Below are 27,549 nucleotides of genomic sequence, written 5' to 3'. Positions count from 1 at the left end.
GACACTCAGCTTTATGTGACATTCGTCGCGAGAGCGGACCACAAGCAGAAAACAAGCAAGAACAATAAAAGCAGCAGCAGCAAAAGCAAAAGCAAAGACGACGACAACGATCAAAGTTTAAGTTAAAGGCAAAAGTGAACAGCAAAGGCAAGAGCAAAAGCAAGACCTAAACGGTAAAAAGTTTTGCTGTGTTCCGTCGGCTTAATGAAATCAATGACAAGTAAAACAACAACAAGAAATATTAGATATGAGCACGAATAAATACAAAACAACCATACAATTAATTTGACACAAATTAATTTGCGTAACGGAACTGCTCAATTAACACAATTCACAAGCGACGCGCGTGCAATAAATAAACCATCAAAATAATTTACAAAATTTTCGTTCGCTCCTCTTTTTGCTCTGATTGGTGTGTGAAATAACAGCAACAATAATTGTAATAGTAATAGTATTTACCTAAAGTGTTAATTAACAATCGCAATGCACACTCAGGGGCAGCTCGTTTGATTAGCAGCGACAACAGCAGCAACAACAACAACGCCTGGAATATGTTGTATAATGTACCGTGCTATCAAAACTTTTCAACACTGGATTACTACAAGGTAAGCGTTAGTTTTAATACCTACTCTCTTTGCAAACGATATATCGTATGCGATAGTTTTAACAGCTAATCTCTTTGTGAATTATATATTGTTTTGTGTTTTTACCGTTTCGATTATTACCTTTCTTATGGTAATCCAATATTTGTCAATTTCAAATTATACGAACTCATCTCAACTTATTTATAGAATTTTCTTTGATTTGTAGTAAGCTTTGTTTTAATTACTGCTAAAAATACATAAGCTTCACCTTTCACCTTTTGGCTTATTACTTTTGTGATACTAGTAATATAATACTGGTCAATTTCAAATTATGTTAGCTCACCTTTCGAATATATTTTTTTGTTGTATTTGTGGTTACGCAATAATAGGTTAATATTCAGTGAAAATTCTCTTGGTCTGAATAGCTTTAATATCTGCCCAAAAGAGGCGAAATTTCTCTAAAAAATATACCAACGTCACAATTTTTTTCCCTATATATTGTACATGTATAAACGAAATTATTAAATTTTTTTAAGAATACTAATAAAGGACTATTTTTGAATATGAAAAAACTTTACTTTTATGAACAGAATAAAATAAAAACGGAATTGAAATGCAAATATTAATTATCAGTTTTAATCGCAAGTATCAAATTTTGTTTTATAAGAATTTTGAAAGTTCTCCATCAATATTGATTGCCAATTGGCAAACTGTTGGGGGAAAAAGTAAAATTTTATATATTACACGAAACAAGTATAAATATGACTATCGCTAAGGGTTTAGACCACATAATCTCGCGTGCTTAGAAATAGAACTTAGAAAAGTACGAACGAAATCTAAGTTTAAATTGTGTGACTTGAATTATTTTTTTGAAGGCAATATAGACGAGAATTTCTAAATATACAGTAACAGTATTATAGATATTTCATAGTACGCTTTAATAATTATTTTCCGGCTAAAAAACTGATATATAATTAATTATATTATTTTTTTTTAAATAAAAGTAAGACACTTTAGTAATATATTTTGAACGAATGGATCAATGTGGATAATAAATTTGGAAATCTTCAGAATTTGCTAAGGAATATACAATAAATAAGAAAATATTAATTTCTATCAAAGTCACCATTGGTTTATCATTTCGATCTTTGGTAGTTTTGAGTTTCATCTGACCACACACATATTGCACAACGTGGCTATTGTTAAAACTAAGCAAAAGTCAGAACTGCATCTCTTCAGCGCTTAAGAACTTAACTTCTGCCAAGTCGAAATCTAAAATCTTGACTCCAAGTCCCAAAAACATTTTCCATTTTACATTTTCCACATGAACTGATCGTAATTACAAGCCTTTAATGCGCTGTCTAAGCCATGCTATGAAAGATCTCTTGAACTGTAAGAAATCAAAAGAGTAAGAATGCAAAACGTTTTGGCTACTGCGCATTTCTTGAAATCCCAAGAACCCAAAAGGAATACCAAACAAAAATCGAAAAGAAGAACGCAATGCCCTGAGCCTTTAAATACTGTGAGGGTCCAAAACAATGCAGAGAGATAGTAGTAGACAGTAGTCAAAAGGGAATTTTCAGCTTAACAAAATGCGAAGAAAAAAAGGGCAAGGAACTGATCCTGTCGATCGACTGAATCATTTGACCAGAAATAAAACCACAAAAGGCTGAATATGGTGAATAGAGTGAAGGCAGTAGGTCAGTTAACTATCGTTTTATGGATCTGTGTAGAAATCTCGCTTTGATTGACAGTTATGATGATGATGTACTCACTACACTCCCGCTATCCTTTTCGTTATTTCTCCATCTCTGTCTCAGTTTCGCTGTTAGCTGTTTGCTGTTCATTGCTCGTTGCCCGGGCAGCCAGTCTCATTACTTTCTTTGCCTTCCTCCCCGCCATTGCCGTAACTTGAGTGGAGCTTTGTGTGAGAGGCAAAGCAATTTGGCGCTGTTTGTTGTCGTTGCCAGGCGAAAGCATATTTTGCTCGCAGGCGCCGCTTCAAAATGGCGCCCAATGATGTTGTTTTTGCCGTTGCCGTTGCTTTTGCTTTTGCTTTTTGGGGGGCTGTGTTGGCAACGCTGTTCGCTTGTGTCGACGCCATTTTGTTTTTTTCTATTTGTCAATCTCATAAATGCAAATGCCACAGCAACGGGACGAGCTCGGAGCTGAGCTGCGGGTTTGTGATGGGCTGATGTTGAAGCCATTAGCAAATAATTTCAGCGAAATTTTTATTCAGCATTGTTGTGCTCTGACACACACACACACACACACACACACACACACATAGATACACACACCCATACACTCGCACACACACACAGACAAATACCGTCAGGATAATTTCATTGAAATTTGAGTCGTCAAAAAGGAGCAGCAACGAGGCAAAATGTACAAAAAGGACGCCGTGCAGATGCCTTGCGCTTTTCGTTGTTGTGCGCTACGGGCGCGCCATTATAACAACAAACAATGCAGACAGCAGCAGCAGCAGCATGGCAGGAGCAGGGGGCAGCAATGGCTGTGGCAACGACTGTGGCTATGGCAGTATCAAGAGCTGTGAAAACGCTGTGTTTGTTGCCCCCGCAGAACTTGAACGCTGCGGGTTTTTATTATAATTTAACTGCGGTCGTTTTGCTCATTTCTTTTTCATCGTACTCTCCATTACACGCCACGCCCACTTTTTTATTTAGGGGTCCAAAAACGCAGTGTTGGGGAGTGGGAGTACAATTATATCAGCAGTACTCAGACTTAATGTCCTGCGACATTTTTACAACATAATCTGCAATCTTTGCGCTCTTAATCCTCTTCCTTTCCCTCCTTTGTGTCAACAAGGGTCAACGCGACGCAGCCTTCGTCGTCATCGGCTTAAATGCCAAATGGTTTTCCTTTTCTTTTCTACTTTTTGTATTTGTTGGGCGTGGCACAGGAAGTGCAGCCAGAAGCTGAAGATGACATCTGCAATGGGAACTACCTGTTCCTACCTAAAAACAATCGCATAAAACAAAAGTGCAAAATCAAGTAAGATAGCAATACTAGAAGACCTGGCAAAGAAAGAGAGAACAAGAGGAAACATTCAGGGGGAATTTCTAAATAAACTTGTTTGTTTATTTACTAAGCTTAAAGTTTATTTTTCGTTTCATATGGTTGTCGCCTTTGTTGTGCTTGCACAGTAGCAATAACATAAATTCTGCTCGGTGGCAAGTAATTTCAATAAACAATTGTTAACTGTGAGCAAATGGAGCTGGAAACATGGCAGATATGGTATTATATTGATAGCACAGCAAGTAGGCACGGGCTGGCTCAGGAATTGTCTGATGACCAGATTCATCTTCAATGTCATTCGATGGACGGCAGTCTTGATAAGAGTTGCATAACTTAATAAACGACCTTGAAATGTGTAATTGATATCATCGCGAAACAATTGATACCGATATATGAAGCAAACAAAATAAAATAAAAATTAGTTTTTTTAAAATACTTTAATCATAATTTTTTAAGATGCAATTGATTTAGAAATAAATATAGTTAGAGTACATTTTGATGTATCAAATATATTAATCGGTATGATTGTATTGATTCTTTATCTAATAACTAGAATTTCACTTAAATTTTACTGCTCCATTATTTTTAATAGTATAATATTATCAAATGTGTATGTTACTCATAAGTTTACTTAGATAATACTTGTACTCTATTTATACTATTTCAACATTTTTAAAGCTGTCATTAAATAGTTTCAATCAATCTTCATATGAATACTATTCCTCTTACTTGCTTAAAATGAATATTCGCTTAAATGTAAATTATTTCAATTTATCTTTCTTCTCGATATGTAATATTTCAAAATTGAAGCTTCAACTTGTAATCTACAGTGATATAGTTACTAGTAGCTATATTAATTTCATTTTTGATTTAATTTTACTTATGTGATATACAAATATTACATAGGCCTGATATTTTAAAATATTTGTGAATTAATTTCAAGTGTTATAGGACTAACATTTAATTATAAAACCGAAGTATTAAGGCAGGAATTACGTATATGATCATTTTAAACAATTGGTATAACATTAAAGGATTTGTTATTTAGTATATATATATAGAAATATAATGAGTCCAACACATTTTCTAAAAAAATAAGGTACTTACAAAATAATTTATTTAAGTTGTTCTAGCTTAAATATTACCAGCCTTAATGTATGACATAAGTTTTGCGTGATTTGTACCTTATTGTTTGCTTCATGCTTATCATGACATGAGTTGACGTCATGCTGAAGTGAAAACCACAAAATGTATGCTAAAAATTTGCATACAAGTTACTAGGATTACATGGTGCAACACAACGCAACGCAACGGAGGAAGAATATAGCTCAAGGCATTTGCTTTGTTCGGCTCCTGTTGCTTTAGCTCATAATCCGCTCAACTGTCGACTGTGTCTAGCCCTTTTATCCTGTCAGGCTGAGGGATAAATTAGAGCAACCTGCTCGATGGCTGGCTGCCTGACTGCCTCACAGTCGTCTTGTGGATATCCTGGCCGGGATCCGGGGAATGTTTTCGTTGGATTTTACGCCTAATGCCCACTAATGACTACAAATATTTGTTCAGTGCTTGTGTCCATTTCAGAGGATTTGCATTGTCTACGACTGTTCGAGACTGAGTCATCGGCGATTGTCTAAATTTAAAAGCACTGCCAGAAATAGATGCAGAAGCATAGAAGCATTAGACAGGTCTCAGGTCTGCACGCAATCAATTGTCACATTCGACAGCATATTTTGAGCCATGTCCATGGCTATATTTATATTCGTGGCATCTATTTATATACACCACTAACTGATGGTTGATGGTTGGGTAAACTCAAAAATTATTAACAAAATATCGAAATGTGTTAGCTGACGTAAAACTGGACATAGCACTAATGGCTATAGCATTTATGTATACTACTAAACTATCTCTTGGCTAGAAAATTAATCGAAGTGCAATAAATAATGGCTAAAATAATTAATCGGTTCTGAAATATGTGAATAGTATAAGTTATCGAAGTGCAACTTTAGAAGACACTGAAGTTCATTCAATAGTTATATGCTAAAGCCACATTATTTAAATATTCAATTGACTCTTAGATATAGGAATAGTATTCGTAAGAAGATTGATTAAAAATATTAAAGATCTTATGATAGCATTAAAAATGTTGAAATAGTTTAAATAGACTAAAAGTATTATTTAAGTAAACTTATGAGTAACATACAGATTTGATGATACTATTAAAAAGATTGGAGCAGTAAATTTAAGTGAATCATTATATTGTACATTTAAAAAACGATCGATTAAATGAAAGCATGTTAAAGATATTTATTTCATAATATGAAATAATTGACAAAGTAATTTGTTAGTTAAGATTACAGTTGTTATTCAATGCTCTTTTCTCTAGTTTTTAGATGAAGAATCAATACAAACATAAGAATCGAACTTAACCACACAATTGGAATCAACTAAACCACATGATCATTTTAGTAAGAAATGCTAAATTTGCAATAAGGGAATAATACATTTTTAAATATATTTTCTTCTAGTAAAAGTAGCAAAAGAACAATATCTTTTGTTCCAAACTAGATAGAGTAGTATAGTCTTTATTTTCATGTCAAAATGAATTGTTTTACATATTTAGCAGGACTTTTAGTAGGATATGACGGCTTACAGCTTTGGGTAATGTAATCAGATCCTTTGGTTACATAGCATTCCCTGCGGCAAGAAGCTGTCGATCACTTGTTTACGTTCCTGCTGTGTGCTTAGGGTATTCTATAGAGTATATATGTACATATAGCCATATAGCATGCCCAACTATAGATATCCATGAAGCGCATCTATAGGTTTTACACGACACGGCACGCAACGACATGCAACCTCAGGCAACTGTCACATCAAAAGCGCGCACATTTACAACGCCCCGATAATTGGTGCTGGGAACTGGGGGACGCCTCCGTTTACAGTAATTCTCGTTAAAGCAGAAAGCAGAATAAAAATACAAAAAACTGAGAGACGAACGAAAAAAAAAAGCAAACGAAAGTGGTAACTAAACAAATGAGCGAAAGTACGACGAAATGAACTTGTCATAATTATTTGACAGTTGGGATAAGTGTGACGATGATGATTGTGGCGATGATGATGATGAGGATGAATCCTGTGGCATTCTTGGAAGCAACGCGCGGCACTTTGGCCCCGAAATTGATGTAAAACATTTTGTTGCATGCCCCATGAATGGAGTTCCCCATCGGCACTTTGATTTCGCAGTGTCGTTGCGCGGGTTGACGGGGGTCAAGTGGGGCGCGCAGCCTGTGAAAACAAAACGATCTTCGGGGTTGTGCCTCATTTCCGGTTCAATCAAGTGGGGCAACTGCGACTCCTGCTCCCGCTCCCGCCTTTGGGTTTACTTAGGTGTGGCTGTTGTCAGTCAAAGACAGAGCAGCTGCTATTGCAACCCGTTTCTTCCCCCCTACCTCAACCCCTTCCTTGGATTCTTCCTTTGCCTTCCAATTAAGCGGCTCGCAACTTTTCAAGACAAATTTGTCGGCAATCAGCGTGCGACCTTTGACTTGCCACGGATTCCGTTGCTCGTTAGCAGTCGTGACAGTTTTACTTAAATGTTTTTTTTTTGGTAGGTTTTCCATTTTCTTTCAGAGTTGTTTTTTCATAATTTTTACCACGAAATGGCCGCCGATGTCTGTCCGTCCCTAGCGTCGCATCGCATCGCACATAAAATATCAAATTTCGTGCTGCACATTTTCTTTAGGCTTTTCAGTTTTGCGCTTGGGAAAAACTGCATCGAGTGCCGCACAATTGGCAGCCAAAATGCCAACAACAAATCATTCAGAATTTTCGCCCATTGATTGGCGATGCGGCAATACGAAATTCGATAGTTATCCTACCCTCAGAGATCGGAGTTCGCTCTCTACATAGAGCTGAGCTGAAGAGCTCACCTGTTCCATTCCAACATCGAACTGGCTCCATCAACAGTTGGTTTTGGGTTTATTTTTTTCTATGTTTTCCTTTTTTGGGACACTCGCATTTGTAATGGGATATCCTCTGAAATGAACCTCGACAAACGGCCTTGCGGATTTTAGTAATTAAGTCTAACGGAAATAATCAACTATTTCTGCATCTATTTTTACTATATTTATTTCGTTTTCTATGTTGTTATAGACTTGCACATGCATCCATATGTTGTAGAAGTTGTTGTGGCAATCATTGAAAGAGTAGCACACACAGCCAGAGTTAATGTTAATGTGGCCAAGGTCTGTGCTGAAACCGATCCGTAGAGCGTTAGGGCTGCCTCGAGTAATTGATAGCAACCATTGTGGTATTGAGTTGCCCCCTCTGCCTCACCGTGAATCAAGTTGGCACAGTTTGTGCTGCTTAACTTTAAGTTCTAATAAAGAAATAATGTTAAAATTTAAAGCCATTGACCAAAGATGGTTTTTTGCTGCACAATCATTTTATTTTTATGTATTTTAAACTAGCAATTTAATTTTGATGACTGTCTAGGTCATCCACAATTATTAAATCTCAAAATAAAATTCATGCATTTCACGATCAAATTTATATAACATCGTATATTTATAACATTTTTATTTGTATTATACATTTTAAGATTTTAAGATTAAAGATTTAGTTTACAAAATTCTTAAAGATATTCAAAATGCTTTAAAAATTGATGAGCAATCAAAAGTTATTTTTTCTACTATTTTATTTTTAAGAAGAGCGAAAAAATTAAACTAAATTTGAATCTTAAATTTTAAGGCCTAACACTACATATCAATTAATATTATATATCTTTGAAGTGATTTCATGAAATACTTCAAATTTCGAGCGAGCAATCGAATTTGCGAAGAAAGTCGAATATGTAATATTTATAAGTAATATCACCCTTATCTTCATCTTTAATAATAATTTATTACGCACGTTCAAACTATGTATTTTGCAATTTTTCTCGCATTTTTCCCATAATTTTCTTAAATTGTAAAACTTTATTCGTAACTCTGCGCAGTTGATTAGCCTAAGGGTGTTACATCGAAAGGGTTAGCAGTCTATTATAATAAAAGGGTTGTTTTTGACCCTAACTAGCATTTTTAATTAGCAAACAAAGAATCCGATTTCTTGCAATAATTTTTGACATCTTGTTTTTTTGTCCCAAAAACGAAGTCGATTGTGGAAATAAGTGAACCTTGACCGGGACATCTTGAGAATAGGTCAACATTGTTGTTTAATTAGAGGACAATAGCTGTCAATAGCTTGTCGAGTGCTGCGTCTGATCAGCGCACCAAGGAGTCAAAGGTTCGCTGCTAATTGCAAATGACGCGACGCGATGCGAGGCGAGGCGAGGCGATGTGACTAAGGGGAGGTTGAATCCTGCGACTGCGACTCCTAGGGAAGATTTCAATCTAGCGCCAGCTGTGAGCTGTAGCTGCTAAAAAATCATATCTCACTCAATCTTAATGACTACTTAAAGCGACACGAGTGGTGCGATGATGACGATGCGGTGGTGTGGCGGTGTTACCCCCGCCCGACCCCAGGGGGAAGTTACACTTGAGGCAGCTGTTGGCACTTGGACTTTAATTTATGCCCAGGGGTGCCATCTATAAAAACCTCAACATTAATAAGTGTTAATAATTGTGCGTTGTGTGTATGTGTGTGTGTGTTTGAGCCTGTTTTCGAGCCGTCACGCCCAACCGCCCATTCGCTTAGCCATCCAAGCGTTCCTATGTTGGGCTACAATTTCACTTCACTTTCGCGAAAGTCAGTTGAGGGCCAAGTTGGCTGTTTGACTGGAGTTGGAGTTGGTTGTTGGTTGTGGGTTGTTGGAAAGGCCGACCAGACGAGCGTAACATGGTTAGGGTTTAATATTACCACACAGCATCCGTATACGCATCCGCAACAGCATCATTCCTCCCACACTCTTCCCCCTTGGGATGGCGTTGGGAAGAGGGCGGCGTTCAATGATTTGTTGTTGTAACTTTACAAATTCAATTTGTCAGCGATGCCTGGGCAACAAGCCCAACCCCCAGTTGAGGGGTTGTTCTTTTTCCAGCCTCTTCTCCTGTCGTCTATTCGGTTTGAGTTTTTCTTTTTTATACTCAAATTAAATTTCATAGGCCTAGCAACGCCAAAGAACAATGAAAACATATGCTGCATACTTGCGGGCGTATCAACGTGACGCGACGCGACGGGGGCTGCATTTGATTAGAGCTCGACGAGGCGTGAGTATTTAATTTGTTGTTGCTCTTCATATTAATACCGTTGTCGTTGTTGCACGCTTGACACGCGCAAGTTGAGAGCGCATAATTAAATTAATTAGCGAGTCGTTCCCACAGGTAAAACAAGTCGCACGGCGATAATGCTATAAATATGTCTATGACTTTACAATTAAATACCCTGTACAAGCTTTATAAAATGTAAATAAACTTGTTTATTGCCAGTGCTCATTAATCTGAAATCAAACAGAATGTGATAAAATAAATAATTTTAATATATATAATAAATTTATAATACATTTAATAGGTGACTGCGCTATGATAAATCGATTCAGATTATTTAAAAGACACAACTCAAGGTTTTTATTCTAGGCTTTTGAATATAGATTTTGCCGAAGACACCTTCACTCACATCCTTAGCACCTTTCATATTTAATAATAACAAAATAGATGGAAGGATTTTTGTGCATAAATAAATAACTTAAACATATTTTTGAGATGCTAGGCAGTTTAAAACAAAAATAGTGTAAACATTTAACTATGATACAACGTTCTGTTTAAACGTGAAGTGATCGTGTTATATAAATTAAGCTGTTCAATAAATCAGAACTTATTACAGAACTTATTACAAATTTAATGTGTTAGTCTGCAGATTCCTGTATTTGTATAATAATAGCCCAAAGTGAACTTCTTTGGTGTGCATATTACTGTTTTCTTCAACTTTCTACAAATTTCATTCCCTGCTTGTTATACCCCTTTGGCCCTCTCTTCGCACACGGTATTTCAACCTGCTTAGGCTGTCTTTCTACTCCATCCACCTTTCGCATTATCAGCAATTGTGCTCATCGGGTTTTGATGCTTACACCAAGTGACAGCTGACACACTTCGCTGCCGACTCAGGCTCAACGTGGGTGGCAGGTTGTCCCGGTTGTCCGGGCTTCAACTTTAACTTGCGGGTGGCGTGGCATGTCCGTGCCCCATGTGCCTGTTGTACGGGGCTCTTAATAGCCGGCTTTTTAATGAAAATTCCTGGCCAATGTTTGTTTTTCTGAGGTCACCATGGCAATGCAGCAGAAGCAAAGCAAAGCAAAAAAAAGAAGAATCAATCCACTCTTCACCCTCTCGCATGCGGCAAAGGCGGCAAATGCAGTTGCCAGTTGCGAGTTGCCATCGGCGCGTGCCTCGAGCACAAACACGGGTTCCGCATAATTTTCAGCGGAATGAAAGCATAAACGAGGCGTTCCGTGGCTACCCCGGGTGGTCAGCCAGCGACAACAGTTGAAACCGAGAGACTTCGTTCCAAGACTCAGCAAATCGCCCTGATTCCCCGACAAGTGTGGAGAAGTCCCGTTGATAGAGCGCAAATGTAATTTCTGGCTTGGTTTATTTTCGGTTTCGTCTACAACACACAAGTCGAATTCTTTGTTTTCTTCATTTAGCATTTTTGATTCATAAAAACTTTATTTAATGATGTCCAATTCAAGAGTCAGAGTCACACAGTAGTGGGTTCAGCATTTTATTTTTATGGCATATTAGGTTATCCGATTTTTTATGCTTTGTAATCATAAAAGAAAATAGTCGTTTCTAATAATTTCAATGTTACTAAGACGCAGTTGGAGATGAAATTTTTATTGGGATCAGACAAGAGTTCATTCTTAACATACATATTCTGCTATTAAATTGTAATTCTATTTTGAATGATTCAATTTACAAAAAATGGAATAAATTATATTATTTGTTTTTTTTTTTTTAAATGCAGTAAGGATTAGAAGTTGTTATAAACATAAAATGACATAAAATCTTGCTGCAGTCAAGTCTTAGTTGCTTTGATAGATCAATTGGTATATTTTGTAAGCTCTGTTATATTTGAAATGTAGTAGTACATATATCGTTATATCAAATACAGTATATTTCAGTATTTTTAAATATCATATACATATATATTTTTCTAATTGATATTTTTTCTTCAATTGAAGATTGGCAGCGGGTATCTCACATTCGAGCACACTCTGTAGCTGCTACTTTTTTTCTTGATTGTATGGATATTATTATTATAATTATATTATTTTGCAATTTAAATAATCTGCAAAGTTTATTCCCAAAACATTCCCAACTAAAATGCTTTAAAAAACCTATACAAAAAATATATCAATAAAAATTGCAATTTTCTAAAAGTATTTCATATATTAAAAATAATAACATATCTGAGAAGGTTTCTGTTAATCTTCTTAAAGACATTTCAATTATCCGTTATAAGTCCAATAAAAAAACTAGCAAATTCTCTGTGTGGAATGCTTGTATTTTAATTATTCAGCACTCAGCATTGAAATGCCTCTAAGTTTCAAGATTTTACTTTGTGTAAGCATCTTAAGTTCCTTTCCTTCCTTGGTTCTTGGTCTACATATTTGCTGCTACATATTTTGTAAAATAAATGTTGTGGTCAGTGCAATTTGTATTTGCGAAGCGCATGTCTCAGCGGTTTCTATGCAGTTCTAGAAATTAGCATAGCATAATAATATTCTATTCGACTTCGAGTCAGTTGAAGTGCGAATGAATTGGTTGTGTGAGTGCTTCAAGTGTTTTGTTGCTCATGTGGCGATAAGTATCAGCTTGAAATGCCTTTCACACAACGAATCAGACCTTTGGCATGCGCTGACATCGGCATTTATATGGTATTATAGTAGAGCCATCCGAATGCGAGTATCAGCTAAATAAGACTTGACCCAATTGTAGGCCAAGCTGTGTGTTGCATGACGCATCCTAAGGTTGTTGTTCCTTGCCTTCTTCGTTTTTTTTGCAGTCTTTGTTCGTTTTGTTTTTTGGCAACTTTGCGAGTGTTGCGCTTACAAGACAAGCAACAAGCAACAACCAACAAGCGGCAACAAATGACAACAACACAACAAGGACAACAACATCAATTGGTTTTGCTGTTGTCTGGAGGAGAGCTTTAGAGCCTTATCTAGATGCTGGTGCTGCGAGCTAACTTCAGATCAAGTTGTAAAAATGCGCGCGATTATCGTTGAACACGCATGACCACAATGCCAGAGAGAGTGCAAGTGAGACGGCATGAGAGTGTGGGAGAGGGAGAGGCTGAGCTCAGGTGTTGAACTCAGGGGGCAGCTTAAAATGGCGCCCGAAGCATGGACAAAACTATTTGCAGTTTTTCTGCACCTCGTGCACAGCATTAAATTAATACACTGCACTCGGGAGGTCCGGTCCGATCAAAACTGAACGTAAATCTTAAACACTTTGTGCATTTGCCTTTTTGCTCCCTCCTCAGTTCGAGCTCACGATCAGCACGTTCGTTCGCTCGCCAAGAGGACGACCAACGACCGGTCTCCCCTGACTCCATCTCCAACTCCAACTCCAAGTCCAAATAAATGCGCGAGACTCAGCAACATGCAACATGCAGGCAACAAACGGGGCAACAAGCAACCGGGTCCAGCTTCAACAAAAATATCTGCAAATGCAGCAAATTGTGTGCAGATTTGTTTACAGACAGTCGAGCACTTGGAATGGCACAAAAAACCAAAAAAACTGAACAGAACAGAACAGAACGACAGTTCGCCAAGGAATTGTTGTGAGAGAGAGAGAGAGAGAGAGAGAGAGAGAGAGAGAGAGAGAGAGGAGATCGGGCAGATGATGGGCAGACAGTAGAAAGATCGCGCTTTTGGACGGGCTGCTGATCGCGCGTAGATATAATTGACGACATGTTGTCTCACGATCGTGCTAAAGCGATTAAAGGCATATTTAATGCCCCCCATGCATTTTCAGCTGCATCAGCATATTGACCCCCATGGGTCATTAATGGGTTAACATTGGACTTCTATCTCTCTCTCTCTCGCTCTTTGCTGTGTGCCGAAAGTGTGTCATGCACTTCCGCCAAACAAATTACGGAATTGCTTGCACAATTTCACATGTAAATCGCATTTGTTAATTGCAACTGGCCACAGCAATTGTGTAATTGTGTATGTTACTTGCAAATTCGCTCAAATTGATTTTCGCAAAATACAAAATTCAAATTATTTTCAAATTCAACGTGTTCGATAAATGTTTAATTCAACAGTACAATCGGATTTTCATATTTCCTAACAATTTCTGAATTGATTTTCAATTCCATTTAAAAAATTCGAAGATTGAAAAATAATTTTACTAGAAAATGAAATGAATGAAAAATATTTATACAATTTAACGAGAACTAGTTGTTCTGGGAACTAATTTATGTATTAGTTACGGTTCAATCAATTTACTCACAAATATTTAAGTTGGTCAAGATTTTATATGTTTATTTTTGCTTCGAATTTGGTCTACGAAATTTACACAATTGATTTTCTGGGAAATTCTAATGTATTTATTGATATATGATGCAATGAATGCAAAAGTTATTTTATTTGTAAATTTATTGTTAATGTTAGAGGTGTCATAACACAAAATAAACATTTAGTTGGATTAATAATTATGTTAATAATAATGAAATATAAAAAAATTATTTAACATGTAAGAAAGTTACAGTCGAGTGTTACAGTAGTTACAGTAGATTCCGGTTATCGCGACTTTCAAGGGCCGACGATTTTACGTCGTTATACCCGGAAGACGCACTAACCGAAAGGAGCAAAACAAATTTTTGTTTTGTTTTTTTTTTTATGGTTGCCATGTTCGTAATAGGGCTTTAAGATAAAACAAATTAATTTTTAAACAAAACATCCTTAGCATAAGCTAAGGCGTCAGCTAAAACTAACAGAGAGTAGTGAGAATACAAGAACCTTTCTGTCGCTCCTACAAACACAAGGAAGAGTGCCGATCACTGTTAAATACATACATTTCTAACAGCGTCGTTTGATGCTTAAATTTTTTGGCATTATTTCGCTGATTTTTTTTTATTTTCGTCGCAATATCCGGTTGAATTCTGAAAAATTTCGTCGGTATAAGCGGTTAGTCGCTAAAAGCGGAGACGTTCTAAGCGGAGGCCCTTTCATATAAGTTTGTATGGGGACCAACCAAGCCATCGAGTTTTCGTCGCAATAACCGGTCGGACACAATAAGCGGAGTCGTTATAACCGGATTCTACTGTATACCAAAAATACTAAAATACTAAAAATATACCAAATTGTATATTTGGTATATCGATATAGTACCATATTCAAAATATATCATAGACTGCCCAATATACCAGATTGTCGGCCGAAGCAACTCAGACCCCTAGTATGTAAGTAATAACTTCCATAATCACAATTACTATAGTATTTATTGTATATACCAAAATTCGCAACTCTAGCTTTAAAATTACGCTTGTTATTCGATTTTGATTTGTGGGGCGGAAGGAGGCGTGACAAAAATTTGAATCAAACTTGATCTGCGTGCAAACATAACAAATGCTGTCGAACAATTATAGCTCTATCTCTTATAGTCTCTAAGATCCAGTGTTTCATACTGCCGGACGGACAGACGGACATGGCTAGATCGTCTCGGCTGTTGACGCTGATCAATAACATATAAACTTTATAGGGTTGGATATGCCTCCTTCTATCTGTTACATAGATTTCCTGCTGGCATAAAGTTATAATACCCTTCTACCCTATGGGTAGCGGGTATAAAAATAGGGAATTTAATACAATTTAGTTAAATTCCTTTTATATTTTTCAAATATATTCTTATACATTACAAGTTTCATAAATACTGCGATTAGAATTACTTAATTAATTAATTTGACGGCAATTAATTTGCTTTTTTAGGAATACACACTTTTAAAAATACTTTAATTTTAAACGTTTCCCACACATTGTGACGATATTTGAATTAATTGAATGAATATCGTTTTGCAAGCATAAACTTGCCCTTGATAAAACTAAGTAAAACTAAAAGCTCAATTAAAACCTAAATTGAAACTAGCATAAATATTTAAAGTTAGTTTCGATGCAGCATATTGCAACACATTGTGTGTAGTGTGTACTGATTAAATTTCATTAGAAGGAGAATAGAACCCTCTCATTACCTCCCCCCTGGAAGCCACAATTCGATTGCGTCGCCTTTTGTTTTGGCAGGTGGCGAGTGGCGTCTGAAAGTGCAGCAGTTATGAGGTTTATTAGTAAGAATTCCAGTGCATATGAATCGTTGTTTTATTTATTGTCTACATATGTACATATTGATATATCTCGTATTGTTCCTGTTGTTGTTAGTGTTGTTGAATTACGAGCCTGCTTTGTTTATTTGAAATTGTATATGGACGATAAGACAAAGCTAAGAATTGAACGTTTATTTAGACGTTTTCACAAAATTAAGCCGTAAATAAATAAATTGCTTTACAAAATGTTTATGACTGTAACTGCCTGCCTACATATGATATGTAGTTGTACATTTGTAAAGTTTATACTTGTATTTTTGTATGTAATAACTAGCCAAGGGAATTTATTTAATTTATGGGAAAAGCTCGTACAATATTACAACACCTGGTTGGCATTTTAAACCGGCTCACATATGGTTAGTTGTAAATAAAAGCATTCAATTAAATGCAGCAAATTAATTGCAGAATACACTATTTATTTCAAAGTTCATTTAAACATTTTGTCAGCTTGTTTTATTGTTGATTAGTCAGACACCTCTTATCAAAAATTTGTTGTGCGTAATTCACATTGTACTTTATATCTTCGTTATTATTATTAGGAAATTTTGAGTTTACAGTTTTATATATGGCAAATAAGCTTATATAGAATAAATTCATGTAAAGTATTTCACTGAAATTAAATTTTAGTTTCAATTAAGCTTTACTTTGAAACATCAGATATGATAAATATTTATTCATTTTAATGAAATCGAATAGTGAGAGGAGATATGAAATGAAATATTTTTACTAATGTTGCGAATGCGCTCGTTAATATTATTTAAAGTCGGCATTCTGTAAAATAGCTGAAATATACATTTCACACTTCAACTTATCTGGAAAGTTTGAAAGTTTTACGACGCCTACATTAATTTTATACAATTCAATTAAAATTAGTAAATTAATTCGATTCATATTGAATGGCTATAAAAAGATATTTGAATCACGTGTCTGATTGCTTCGAAAATTAGCAAAAATACTCGATTTGTAACACGTAATTTTTTGTTGGATAGAATAGCTAAGCACCCGCATAACAAATTTTCGAATTAATTTATTGAGAGTAAACGGGCCATTTAGATGCATTTGTGATCTATAAATTAGATAGTAGATCTAGTTATACAACTGTTCAACTGATATTTTTTGCTTTGATGCTCTTTGTTTAACATCTTGTTTATGCTGTAGTGGGGAAAGTGAAATATGCGTAGAGACAATGATTAAATGCTAGACAGAAACTGACAGATAAGATCTATAGAGATCCGGGTGTTCACATTTAAATTGCGGCGTTTTGAATTTCGGCACCGCACGGCAGTTTGATTATTGATTTTGATAATTGAACTAATTAAAATTCAACAGATTAAAGTTTTTCCAATTTAATTTTATACCCAATTGATTCACGCATATTAAAGCACACACTTTTGATTGACAATCGTCTTTGTTTTATTTTGCGCCCGCATACAAGAAAAGTTGAGAGAAAAACCCACCCTGACTCGCTTTGGGGGCGGAGCCAAAAACACACCATTGTGAGTGGATTCGAGTGAGTGAAACGACAGACAGCTGTTGACAGACAAATGCTACACTGCTCACACGCACACAGGCACACACTAACGCCAGCGGCGCACTCAAAAACTCGTTTCGAGCAGCGTCGCGACGTCGTTGCGTCGTCACTTTGGGCTCATCCAATGCCGAGATTTTCACTCAGAACACGAACACAACGTATTCAGTGCACTCGACTGCTACCCGAGATAGATGTTTCAGTCCACTCGAGCTACTCAAAGCGGTCGCTACATCTAACGGAGCTCGTTGCAACTTTAAGAAAACTGTTTTTTGTGACTTTCTTACAAGAAATAATACGCGTGTGCATGTGAGTGTGTGTGTTTTTACAACGTTTATCAAATGACAACGCATTAAATAACAAAACATCTCTTGGGACTGAGCAGAAATCAAGTGATATTACGTAGTTTATAAATCCTGTTTGCAAAAATGGTCACCCTAATGCCATATAACTATGCTGCGCCCCGTTGCGGATTAATTGATAAAATGATCGAGCCAAAGGTAATAAAAAAATGTAAACATTGCAACAGTCACATTTTAGTTTAAGCGAAGCTTTAAAAGTGACGCGGTTTATTGTTTAGTTTCTCAGAAGACTCTACGAATCTTCAACATCACTTCGCTTGTGGCTTTTTGCCGTCGGTTAGCGTTGTTGTTATTGTAGCTGGCGATTTTTGTGGTTTGTTTTTTGTGTGGCTTCATCGCATCTCATTGCGGAGAAGTTGCTTATTGGTTAAGGAAAATGTGGCAAAAGGAAGACCAAGCAACCTATCAGCCTATAAATTTCGATTTGATTTAACACCCAACTAATCCTAGGAATTATTGCCATGATCTCGATCTATCGATATAATATTATTAGCATAAACTATAGACGCATTTATTTGAAATTTAAATAAATTGCGCAAATGGTTGGCATAATAAATAAAGTATGCAAATCAGAAATTAGTCAAATTTGTAGACTATTGTCAAATGAAAGAAACAATTATTAACAACACAATTTAAATCCCAAATTAATCATAATATTGTCATAAACAAGTCATATTCCATTTGACCAGGCTAGACAAATTAATTTGATGTCAAAACTCACTTTGAATGTCAACCGCAAAGTTTGCTTAAAAAATAATCAATAATATGTAAAATGTATGTATATTCATTGTTTTTCACACTGATTACATGTTAAAATCGAATTTAAAGTTACATATATTGAAAATCGTTTAATTTGCTTTCCATTAATTTGCGTTTTTGACAATCACTTGTAGATATTTTATTAAAGCGACTTGCAATATTTATGGTATGCTGATCTTAATCTTAGTCATGCTCCAATTTGTATAAAAGATAGCGTTTGCTCGCACAACATATCAACAGTTTTATAGGGTAACATGGGGCGAGACTGCAAATCGCAGTTAAATGTGCAGCTTGTGGCATTTAATGGTGCCCCAGGCCACAAATGAAATAGCGACATTTTTTTTTATGGATCTCTCTGCACTTGGCTTAAAACAAAGTCGAGAGAATTTTGTTAAGCCGTCACGTCACGTCACGAACTCGTTGCCCCTTCGCGTGTATGCGATGGAGGCAATTGGTTTTAAGGCGAAATATTAATAGAGCATAAATTACAGGCGTATGTGAAGTTGAGGGACTCTTAGTGGTCGGAAAACCCTTTTGCACTCTGTGGCTCTGGGGTCAATTTTATGACAATTTAAGGAGCTCGCTGCCCTGGCTCAAGACTCGGGGACTCAAGTCGGCATTAATCACATTTTAATTAAGTTTAAGCCGTAATCGTAAAAATTAACACGCCATAATTCAACTGCGACAATGCGCTGCATGTAATTTATGTGCCACTTGGCTAAAAGAAAAGAAAAGAAATGAAGGAAAGAAAGACTGCGTCCCCGTCCCCGTCCCCGCCTCCGCCTCTGTGTCCCTATCAGAGTTGCATGCCCCTCCGGTTCAACTGTTGCACTGAGCCACTGAGCAAGCAGTCAAAATATTGATTATGGCTGCAGCGATTGACACTTGGCGATTGTCGATTGTCCCACGTAATTAACGTGCTAAAGTGTTAAGGCGCATAGGTTGTGGCTCCTAACTCCCTCCGTCTCGCTCTCCCTCATCGGCAACCCCACCCAAAATACAGAGACAGAACAACAAAAAAAAAACGAAAAGAAACAAAAGACAACAAACAAATGACAACAACGAGAGGGAGCTACAAATTTTTGTTGTTTATTTCGATGCTTATCGGCAAGGGGCTTAGGGTCCAGCTACAGAGACTTCAGCTTCAGTCTTTAGAGATTTCAGAGAGGTCCATACCAGGCGGGCAAGTTAATAAAAAATTTGTCGCCGTCTTCGACTTGTCTTTTGTTGCTTGTGTTTGTGTGTTTGTGGGTTTGTGTGTGTCTGTTTTAATCTTCTTCTAAAGCAGCCAAGAGAGACAAAAGATTACGATCACAGGAATTTCGTTAAAGATGCTCAAAACAGGTCTTTATATTGTATATATTGTATCTCTCTCACATGATGAGGAGGCCCAGCATCTACAGCATCTCCCCATTCCTGCATCCCTCCCCTCCCCTCACCCCTTTCGATCTTCAGCTGCAGCTCCTCCTGCTTGTCTGTGTGTTAATGTTTACGTTGTCAACTTGTGCCATAAATTAGTTTAGTAAAAGGTTGCGTTGCATTGCGTTTTGCATTCGTGTATCAGATTCAGTTGCAACCCCAAGCCAGTCAGTCAGCTCCGTGCAACACGCAAAGCGCAGCTTCTCCTCTGCCTGCTTGCCCCATGGCTCCCATCGCCAAGCTAGCAGCTGCAGCGCGTCATTAAACGCTACCGTTGAAAGTCGCGCTGAAAACAAATTTGCCAAAAATACAAAAGAAATGAGCACACAAATTTGCTAAATAAATACCAACAAAATTATGATGGACACTGTGCGTGTGTTCATGTGCGTGTTGTGTGGCCACAGCAACTGGAGCTCGGAGCTCGAAGCTGCTCCCCCAAAATGCGGCTCACGAATGCCATGTCAAAGTCAGGTATATTATAAATTCCAGCAGCCTTTTGCCTGCTGTAGGTTACCAATCACATCGCGATCTTGGCCAGCTTCCAACTTTCTTGCTCTTTGGCTTCCGTTGCATTTCCTAAAGCACTTCCTGAGTCTTAACTGCTAACGCATTTATTAAAGTGTCCTGTTAATTAGATTAGATTTATTCTGGATTTGTTGAAGGAATAACTTTCTTTATAATATTATTTTCTTCTAAAATATTATGAAATACAATAGCCGAGTGAACTAGGTAAATTTAGAAAAAGTTTAAGAGCTTTGCTAAAAAATATAATTTTTAAAGAATCAGTTGACAGCACTAAATATATAAAAATGTATAAATATTTAACAATATTGAGAACATCGGCAATAGCAATTTTTTTAATGACAGCCTAGACAACTGAGGTAACATCTCACAAATAAAATAGAATTTGGCAATTTTGCAATTGACAAGGAGATTTCTGATTTTCTTAATGATAATTAAGATTGATTTTCAAATTTCAAAATAATATATTTACTCTTCAAATATTTTCGGAATTATTTTAGTGTTTACCCCTTTTTAAACTTCAACTACAATATAACTTCTCTCTAAACTTAAGCCTTGTCACTTGAGATTAACATCTTGCTATTAATGATTTCCAATAGATCAATTCATCTTTACCCCGTCTCAATTAGCTTGAAACTTCTATCAACAGCTTAGCTTGACTTCACCTTCGCTTCACTTCTGATTCTATCGTTAAGTTCTTTGTTTCTTCTACCTCTCTTCGACTCCACCGCGTCTTGGGGCCACCTGCTGTGTGCACCCTCTGAGGCGCTGAGGCAGCGTCAATTTGTCGGACCTTCCCCCCAATTCCGTCCCGCTGTTTTTTGGGTTATATGGCGCCGTTATCTAGACCGTCAACCAGTCAACCCATCAACCCATCAACCCATCAACCCAGTCAAAAATTTTCCCACGCACGTTGAAATTGCTGTCGCAGCTTTTGCCAAATGCAAATTATGTAAAATGCGCTGTTTTCATTTTTATTTATTATTATTCTGTTTTATATCATTGCTGTTGCATTGCGTCGTCGCATAAAACCCCAAATAGAATGTCGGACACGCGGTGCCGAGTGGAGCACAAAAAGAAAAAGAAGGGGCAGTAAAATCGCCAACCTCAGCGGAACTCGGGCATTAAGACGAAATACGCTGAGGTGTTTGGGACGACGCCGATGTGCTTGCTTTGTTTATAAACAAATTCACTCATTTATATAATTCACAAGTGTATTTTGAGTCCTTGGATTTAAGAATATATCAAACTTTTAAGCATTTATTTTAATATAATTTCTCTTCTCTTATTTTTGCAGGTTAAACGTCCCAAAACAGAGCATTCGGATACACATGAACGCAATCGGTAAGCAGCCAGCCCCTATATCATACTATAGCTAGAGCGTATAGATCAAAGATTGTTCGACCAAATCACTTGAATTTTTCACACTTGCCACTTGCAACAAGTGTCCCTGAGTTCTTGACAAATTTTTCTGAATTTCTAGTCTTTTTTTCCATATTTAATTTTGCATGTGTTGTTGAGTCGCAACACATGCCTCTGTTGAGAATTGAAAAAAGGAACGGAATTCATGGAATTCATTTTGAACGTAAAGCGTAAAGTGTGTGAGAGCACTTAACACTTGCCACAGAACGCTGCATGCCTCAATGGTGGGCGAGTGCCATGCCCAAACTACTTAGAGGGGCTTAGTACGGCTTAACAGGCAGGTCTCAAAAAGAGAGGAGGAAATGGAGGAACGGAGAGCTCCTTATTAAATACATACATTTGATTTTTTATTCCTAATCTCATCGTTTTTCATCGTTTTCTCTTTAATCCTTAAATGTTCAACAAAATTTTGAATTAATGTTACCATTTTAGTGACATCATTCCACAACAAAGCATCTCAAATAATTCAATGAGATAATATAATATTATTTGTCTGCAGTGCACGCGTCGTTTTTCACACAATCTCCCTTCTTCCTCATATTTTGGGTCCAAGACTGTTTCCCCTTTCTGCTCTGGAGTGACATGAAAAATGTCCCCAGACTGTGGGTGTCAAATTCCTTAGGAAATTGGGCACTTCATTTACCTTTCCCGTTTTATTTCGATTCCGATGTCAAAATGAAGAATATAAATTATGAAAAATTACTACAAATTTGGTTGGAAGTCATAAAAATGAAAAAGTACGACAAAAGATGGGAGAAACTCTTTCCCACAGTGAGAGGGACAAAGCTGGGAACTAAATGGGTAAATAGTAGCAAACTTTAAATGGAAATTCAAGTTATTACACTAGAGAATAGAGAATAGGACACTTTAAGATAATTTGAAGATAACTTTAAAGACTCTATTTTAAAGTTTAATAAGATGAATATCTTATTCCTTATCCTTATTCAGATAATAGGTTGGTAACCCTATTTGATAAATCCATAAAATCTTATAACTAAGGTGAAATTTAGGGTTCTGATTAATTCCAATTTATAATTTCTTGTGTCTAAGTATAATATTATGTAGACAAGCTTATTCTTAAAACTAAAGTATGCCGTTTTAAAGTAGGAAATTTTTTTTGATAAATTACTGACACATACCATAAATGGATAGAGCTTCTCTCTTTCTCTCGCTCTCTCTCTTGCTCTCACTGCTACTTATGCAGTCTCACTCAATTTTACGCCCTCTTTCTCTCTGCCTCTCACTGACATACATATATCTGGTGTATATATATATATATATTTTAAAACAACTCCATTTAATTGCCGAGCCAAAGGATTGAATTACCAACGAGCTTGAGTCGACGATTTTCTTAATTTAATTGTTTTGATTTTTCGTTTGGTGATTTATTTGATTTCTTATTCAAGTTTGATTTTTATTGGGCTCTACGAAATTAGTCTACTTAATTTGTTTGGCAATTGCTGCTAGTTTCAAGTGAATAGCAACAACAACAATAACAACAAAACTTGTCGCCTCTTAAGAAATAAAAAGGCAACATTTGCTGCACACATGTCCAGGCAGCTCGGAGACTTTGTGATTTTTAATGGAAGAATGAACATTTAAGGGAATTGGGATCGGGACAAGAACGAGCCCCTCAAGTGGTTTTTGTAAAAAAGGAATTTCAAACGTTTTACTTTTCCTTTTTCCATTTTTATTTATGCGAGCCCAAAGAGCGTAGAAAAATATTTATAACACTTGACAAGATTTTTAGAGAGCGACTGCGACACACTTGACATTTGGTTCCAAAAGACGTCGAAGACGACGACGACGACGACGATGGCGACGTGCCGTTAATTTTATGGCTGTTTAAAGATTATTGGAAATTATTTTATGAGGCTGCTTAACGAGCAAAACGTTTATGTTTCCCCTCTCCACTTGCCCTGCTCCCACCACTTTTTCCTGATCATCTCCTGTTCTTTTTGCTCTGTCTTTTGTTTCCTTTGTTTACCGCCTTTGTGTTTGAACACTTGTTGTACTATTATGCTTATTAACAAGCGAGATTTGGTCTATTGCTCCAAGTCTATACTCAAGAAATATTAAAACGCTGTGCAGTATTTTTCCTTATAATTGGAGTACCAATAAGTTATAGGACTTATTGAGAATACTTGCACAATTAGAAGATTCCAATCTTCTACTATTGCTATGCGATTAGCTACATTTAATTTATAAATGTATATTTATATTTTCCTCTGTTGTAATAAATAATAATCAAATAGATTAATGTATCAATTAAAGTTAGGAAATGTGAAAAAATAGTTTATTTATATTATATTATTATATTTATAATATAGTATAGTGTCTATTGAACCTGGATACATTGGAAGTAAAATGAATAAATTGCAATTATTAAAAGTCAGCCCGTAACACTATAGGCAAAATAAATTATATCTAAACTACAAATACAAGACAGTAATTTAAACTAAAATGCATTATTTAATAATACTTTTAGTTAAGTATGTATTTTTGAACCAAAGATGATAGAGATATATAACCATTTGAAAACTATGAAACAAATTCACACAAATTTTAATTATAAATCAAAAATCATTGTCAAATGTAGAAGTTTAGTTGAATTAAAATGATTTAAAATTGAGAATATTATATTATATATCATTTCTACATATTCTATAATAAGAATAATATTAACATGGAAGATAAAAGTAATTACAAAGTATGTAGTAAAATTTAATATTAGAACATTATGTTAGACTTGGCTTGACTTTTATTATCTTATTTTATTCATTTTTTCTTAATGTTCTGCATCTTCGATAATGCGAATAATATTAATAGAAAAGATAAAAGTAATTAAAATAGTATAATTTAATACTGATAATAATTTACTAAAGTATATCATAGTCGACTAGAACATCATGTTAGACTTGACTTTTATTATCTTTCTTAAGTTGTTAGAAGTTTAACTATCAAAAGCAACGCTCACTCACCTGTCATTCTCCCTCTCTTTTTCTCTTGCAGTCTCTGCCAAAGCCAACAGCAACAACAACAACAACAACAGCAACACCAACAGCAGCAACACCAACAGCAGCAGCAGCAACAGCAACAACAGCAGCAGCAGCAGACACATTCAAGCGCCGTGTTGGCCACCAGCAATGGGCCCAGCAGTGCCGGCGCCAGCGTTGGCGTTGGCGTGGGCATGGGCGTCGGTGTTGGTGTTGGCGTTGGAGTGGGCGGGGTTGGGCAGTGCAGTCCGCTGGGATTGCCGCCGCAGATACAGCCATTGCAGCCGACAATTGGCTCGCTGAGTGGCCATTATGCCAGCAACAGCAGCAGCAGTGGCAACACCAACAATAACAACAACAACACAAATACCAGCGGCAACAACAACAACAACAATGGAAATCCTAGTAGCTGCAGCCTGGCAGCTGGCAGCAGCTTCGCCCAGTCATCGGGCAGCAGCTTCTCCACATATCAGCAGACCAGCGACGAGGTGGGCGTGGTCGGTGGCATGGGCGTGGGCGTCGGCGTGCATCCGGCCACGATGTCGCACTGGACACACGACAGCGGCAGCAGCATTGCGGCCGCCGTGAAGTCCGAGTCGCGCAGTCCTGGCGGCCAGGTGCATGCCACAGCGCTGGACAATGGCGTGGCAACATCGGCTGCTGCCGTGGGCAGCGCTCAGCTGTACGGCTGCACGGAGAGCAGCAGCAGTGTGGCAGCCAGCTCGGCGGTGGCAGCCGCTGCGGCAGCTGTGTACGACAGCAAGCACGACTATTACTACTACAACAGCATGCAACAGTATACGCCGCCGCCGTTCTACTCCGGCTACGGCACTCCGTATGCGGCAGCCAGCTCGGCAGCGGCAGCGGCACGCAGCGCCAAAATGGAGCCGGGTGCAGCAGCGGCTGCTGCGGCCTATTTGACGCCCAGCTATGCCAGTGGGGGCAACAACAACTCGCAGTTGTACAGCAATCCCTATGCGGGCTACAACAATTTTGCTCAACAGGATTACGGCGGCTACTACAACGAACAGTACGGGAACTATTACAATCCGGCCAACTATTCGCCGTATGCCGTGAGTTCGCCCAGCTCGAGTGCCAGCCATGGTTTCCATGTGGCCACCGCCTCGTCGAATCTCTCCGAGAGTCCCACGGACACACACTCCACGACTCCGGTGCATGCGGCAACGCATTCACCGCACTCCCCGCTGCCGATCTCAATGTCCCCCAATGCCACCTCGGTTGGCGGTGTCGTTAGCAACAATGCGGCGGCCACAGCCTCGGCCACGCTCAATTCGAGCGGTGGCAGCAGCGTGGGCACCGCTGGTTCGGCTACGGCCACCAAGACCACGCCCACCGGCAAGACGGGACGTGCGCGTGGGCGGCGTCATCAGCAGCCGAGTCCGACGCGCAGCACTGCCTCGGATACGGGCAACAGCGAGGCGGTGAAGCCGCCGGAGCGTGTGTTCATCTGGGACCTGGACGAGACGCTGATCATCTTCCATACGCTGCTGTCGGGCAGCTATGCCAATCGCTATACCAAAGATCACAGCACACTGATGACCATTGCGTTTCGCATGGAGGAGATGGTCTTCAACATGGCCGACACGCACTTCTTTTTCAACGAGATCGAGGAGTGCGATCAGGTGCACATCGATGATGTCAGCTCTGATGATAATGGTCAGGATCTGAGCACCTATAACTTTGCCACAGATGGCTTTCACACTGGCACACCGCCAGGTGCACCGCCCAATCTTTGTCTGCCCACGGGAGTGCGTGGTGGTGTTGATTGGATGCGCAAACTGGCGTTTCGCTATCGCAAGATTAAGGACATCTATAACACGTATAGGGGCAAGTAAGTATACGCAGTGTGGTACAAAACACTCTTGACAAACTTTTACTAACTTACTTTCTCTCTCTTTTTTGTAGTGTGGGCACTCTGCTGGGACCTGGCAAGCGGGATGCCTGGCTGCAGATACGCTCGGAGATCGAGGTGGCCACCGATAATTGGGCCACCTTGGCGCTCAAGTGTCTAAGCATGATTGCACAGCGCGAGAACTGCATCAATGTGTTGGTCACCTCGACGCAACTGGCGCCAGCATTGGCCAAAGTTCTGCTCTTTGGCTTGGGCAGCATCTTTAACATCGAGAATATCTACAGCGCCCACAAAATTGGTAAGTTAACATAGTCTATTCGGTGCCCTTCAATTTGCTAATTCTTTTGTGTATTTTTCCTTCAGGTCAGGAAACCTGCTATGAACGCATTGTGACCCGTTTTGGTAGGAAGAGCACCTACGTTGTCATTGGCGATGGCGCCGAGGAAGAGTCAGCTGCCAAGGCCATGAACTTCCCCTTCTGGCGCATCTCCGCCCACAGCGATATTCGTGCCCTTTACACTGCCCTCGACATGGGTTTCTTATGAAAGGCTTATGGCGTTTAAAAACGCTAGCGTTTCGGGCGCGTTTTTCGTACAGTTTTGAGTACAAAAGCAAGAAAACAGCAAAAAAAAAAAAAAAAAAAAAAAATACTAATGGAAATGAAAAAAATATATATACAATTATAATTTATTTATGCCTGTGTGCGTGTGTGTGTGAA

At 37.9% G+C, this 27,549-nt stretch overlaps 1 protein-coding gene across 2 annotated transcripts; it reads left to right on the top strand.

The window, feature by feature from the left end:
- LOC132795072 (developmental protein eyes absent) lies at positions 1 to 27,549 on the top strand. 2 transcript variants are annotated; one of them, XM_060805518.1, is made up of 5 exons: positions 1 to 605; positions 21,838 to 21,884; positions 24,975 to 26,810; positions 26,885 to 27,129; positions 27,195 to 27,549. In XM_060805518.1, exons 1-5 carry the CDS (start codon positions 552 to 554, stop codon positions 27,374 to 27,376), a joined length of 2,364 nt encoding a protein of 787 aa, XP_060661501.1. In that variant the 5' UTR covers positions 1 to 551; the 3' UTR covers positions 27,377 to 27,549. The 2 variants fall into 2 exon arrangements, with proteins under 2 accessions (XP_060661501.1, XP_060661492.1); XM_060805509.1 differs by lacking the exon at positions 1 to 605 and adding an exon at positions 17,695 to 17,978.

This window comes from Drosophila nasuta, chromosome 2L, assembly GCF_023558535.2.
Source record: "Drosophila nasuta strain 15112-1781.00 chromosome 2L, ASM2355853v1, whole genome shotgun sequence".
Taxonomy (NCBI): Eukaryota; Metazoa; Arthropoda; class Insecta; order Diptera; family Drosophilidae; genus Drosophila; species Drosophila nasuta.
This window is presented reverse-complemented; position numbering and strand designations above follow the sequence as displayed.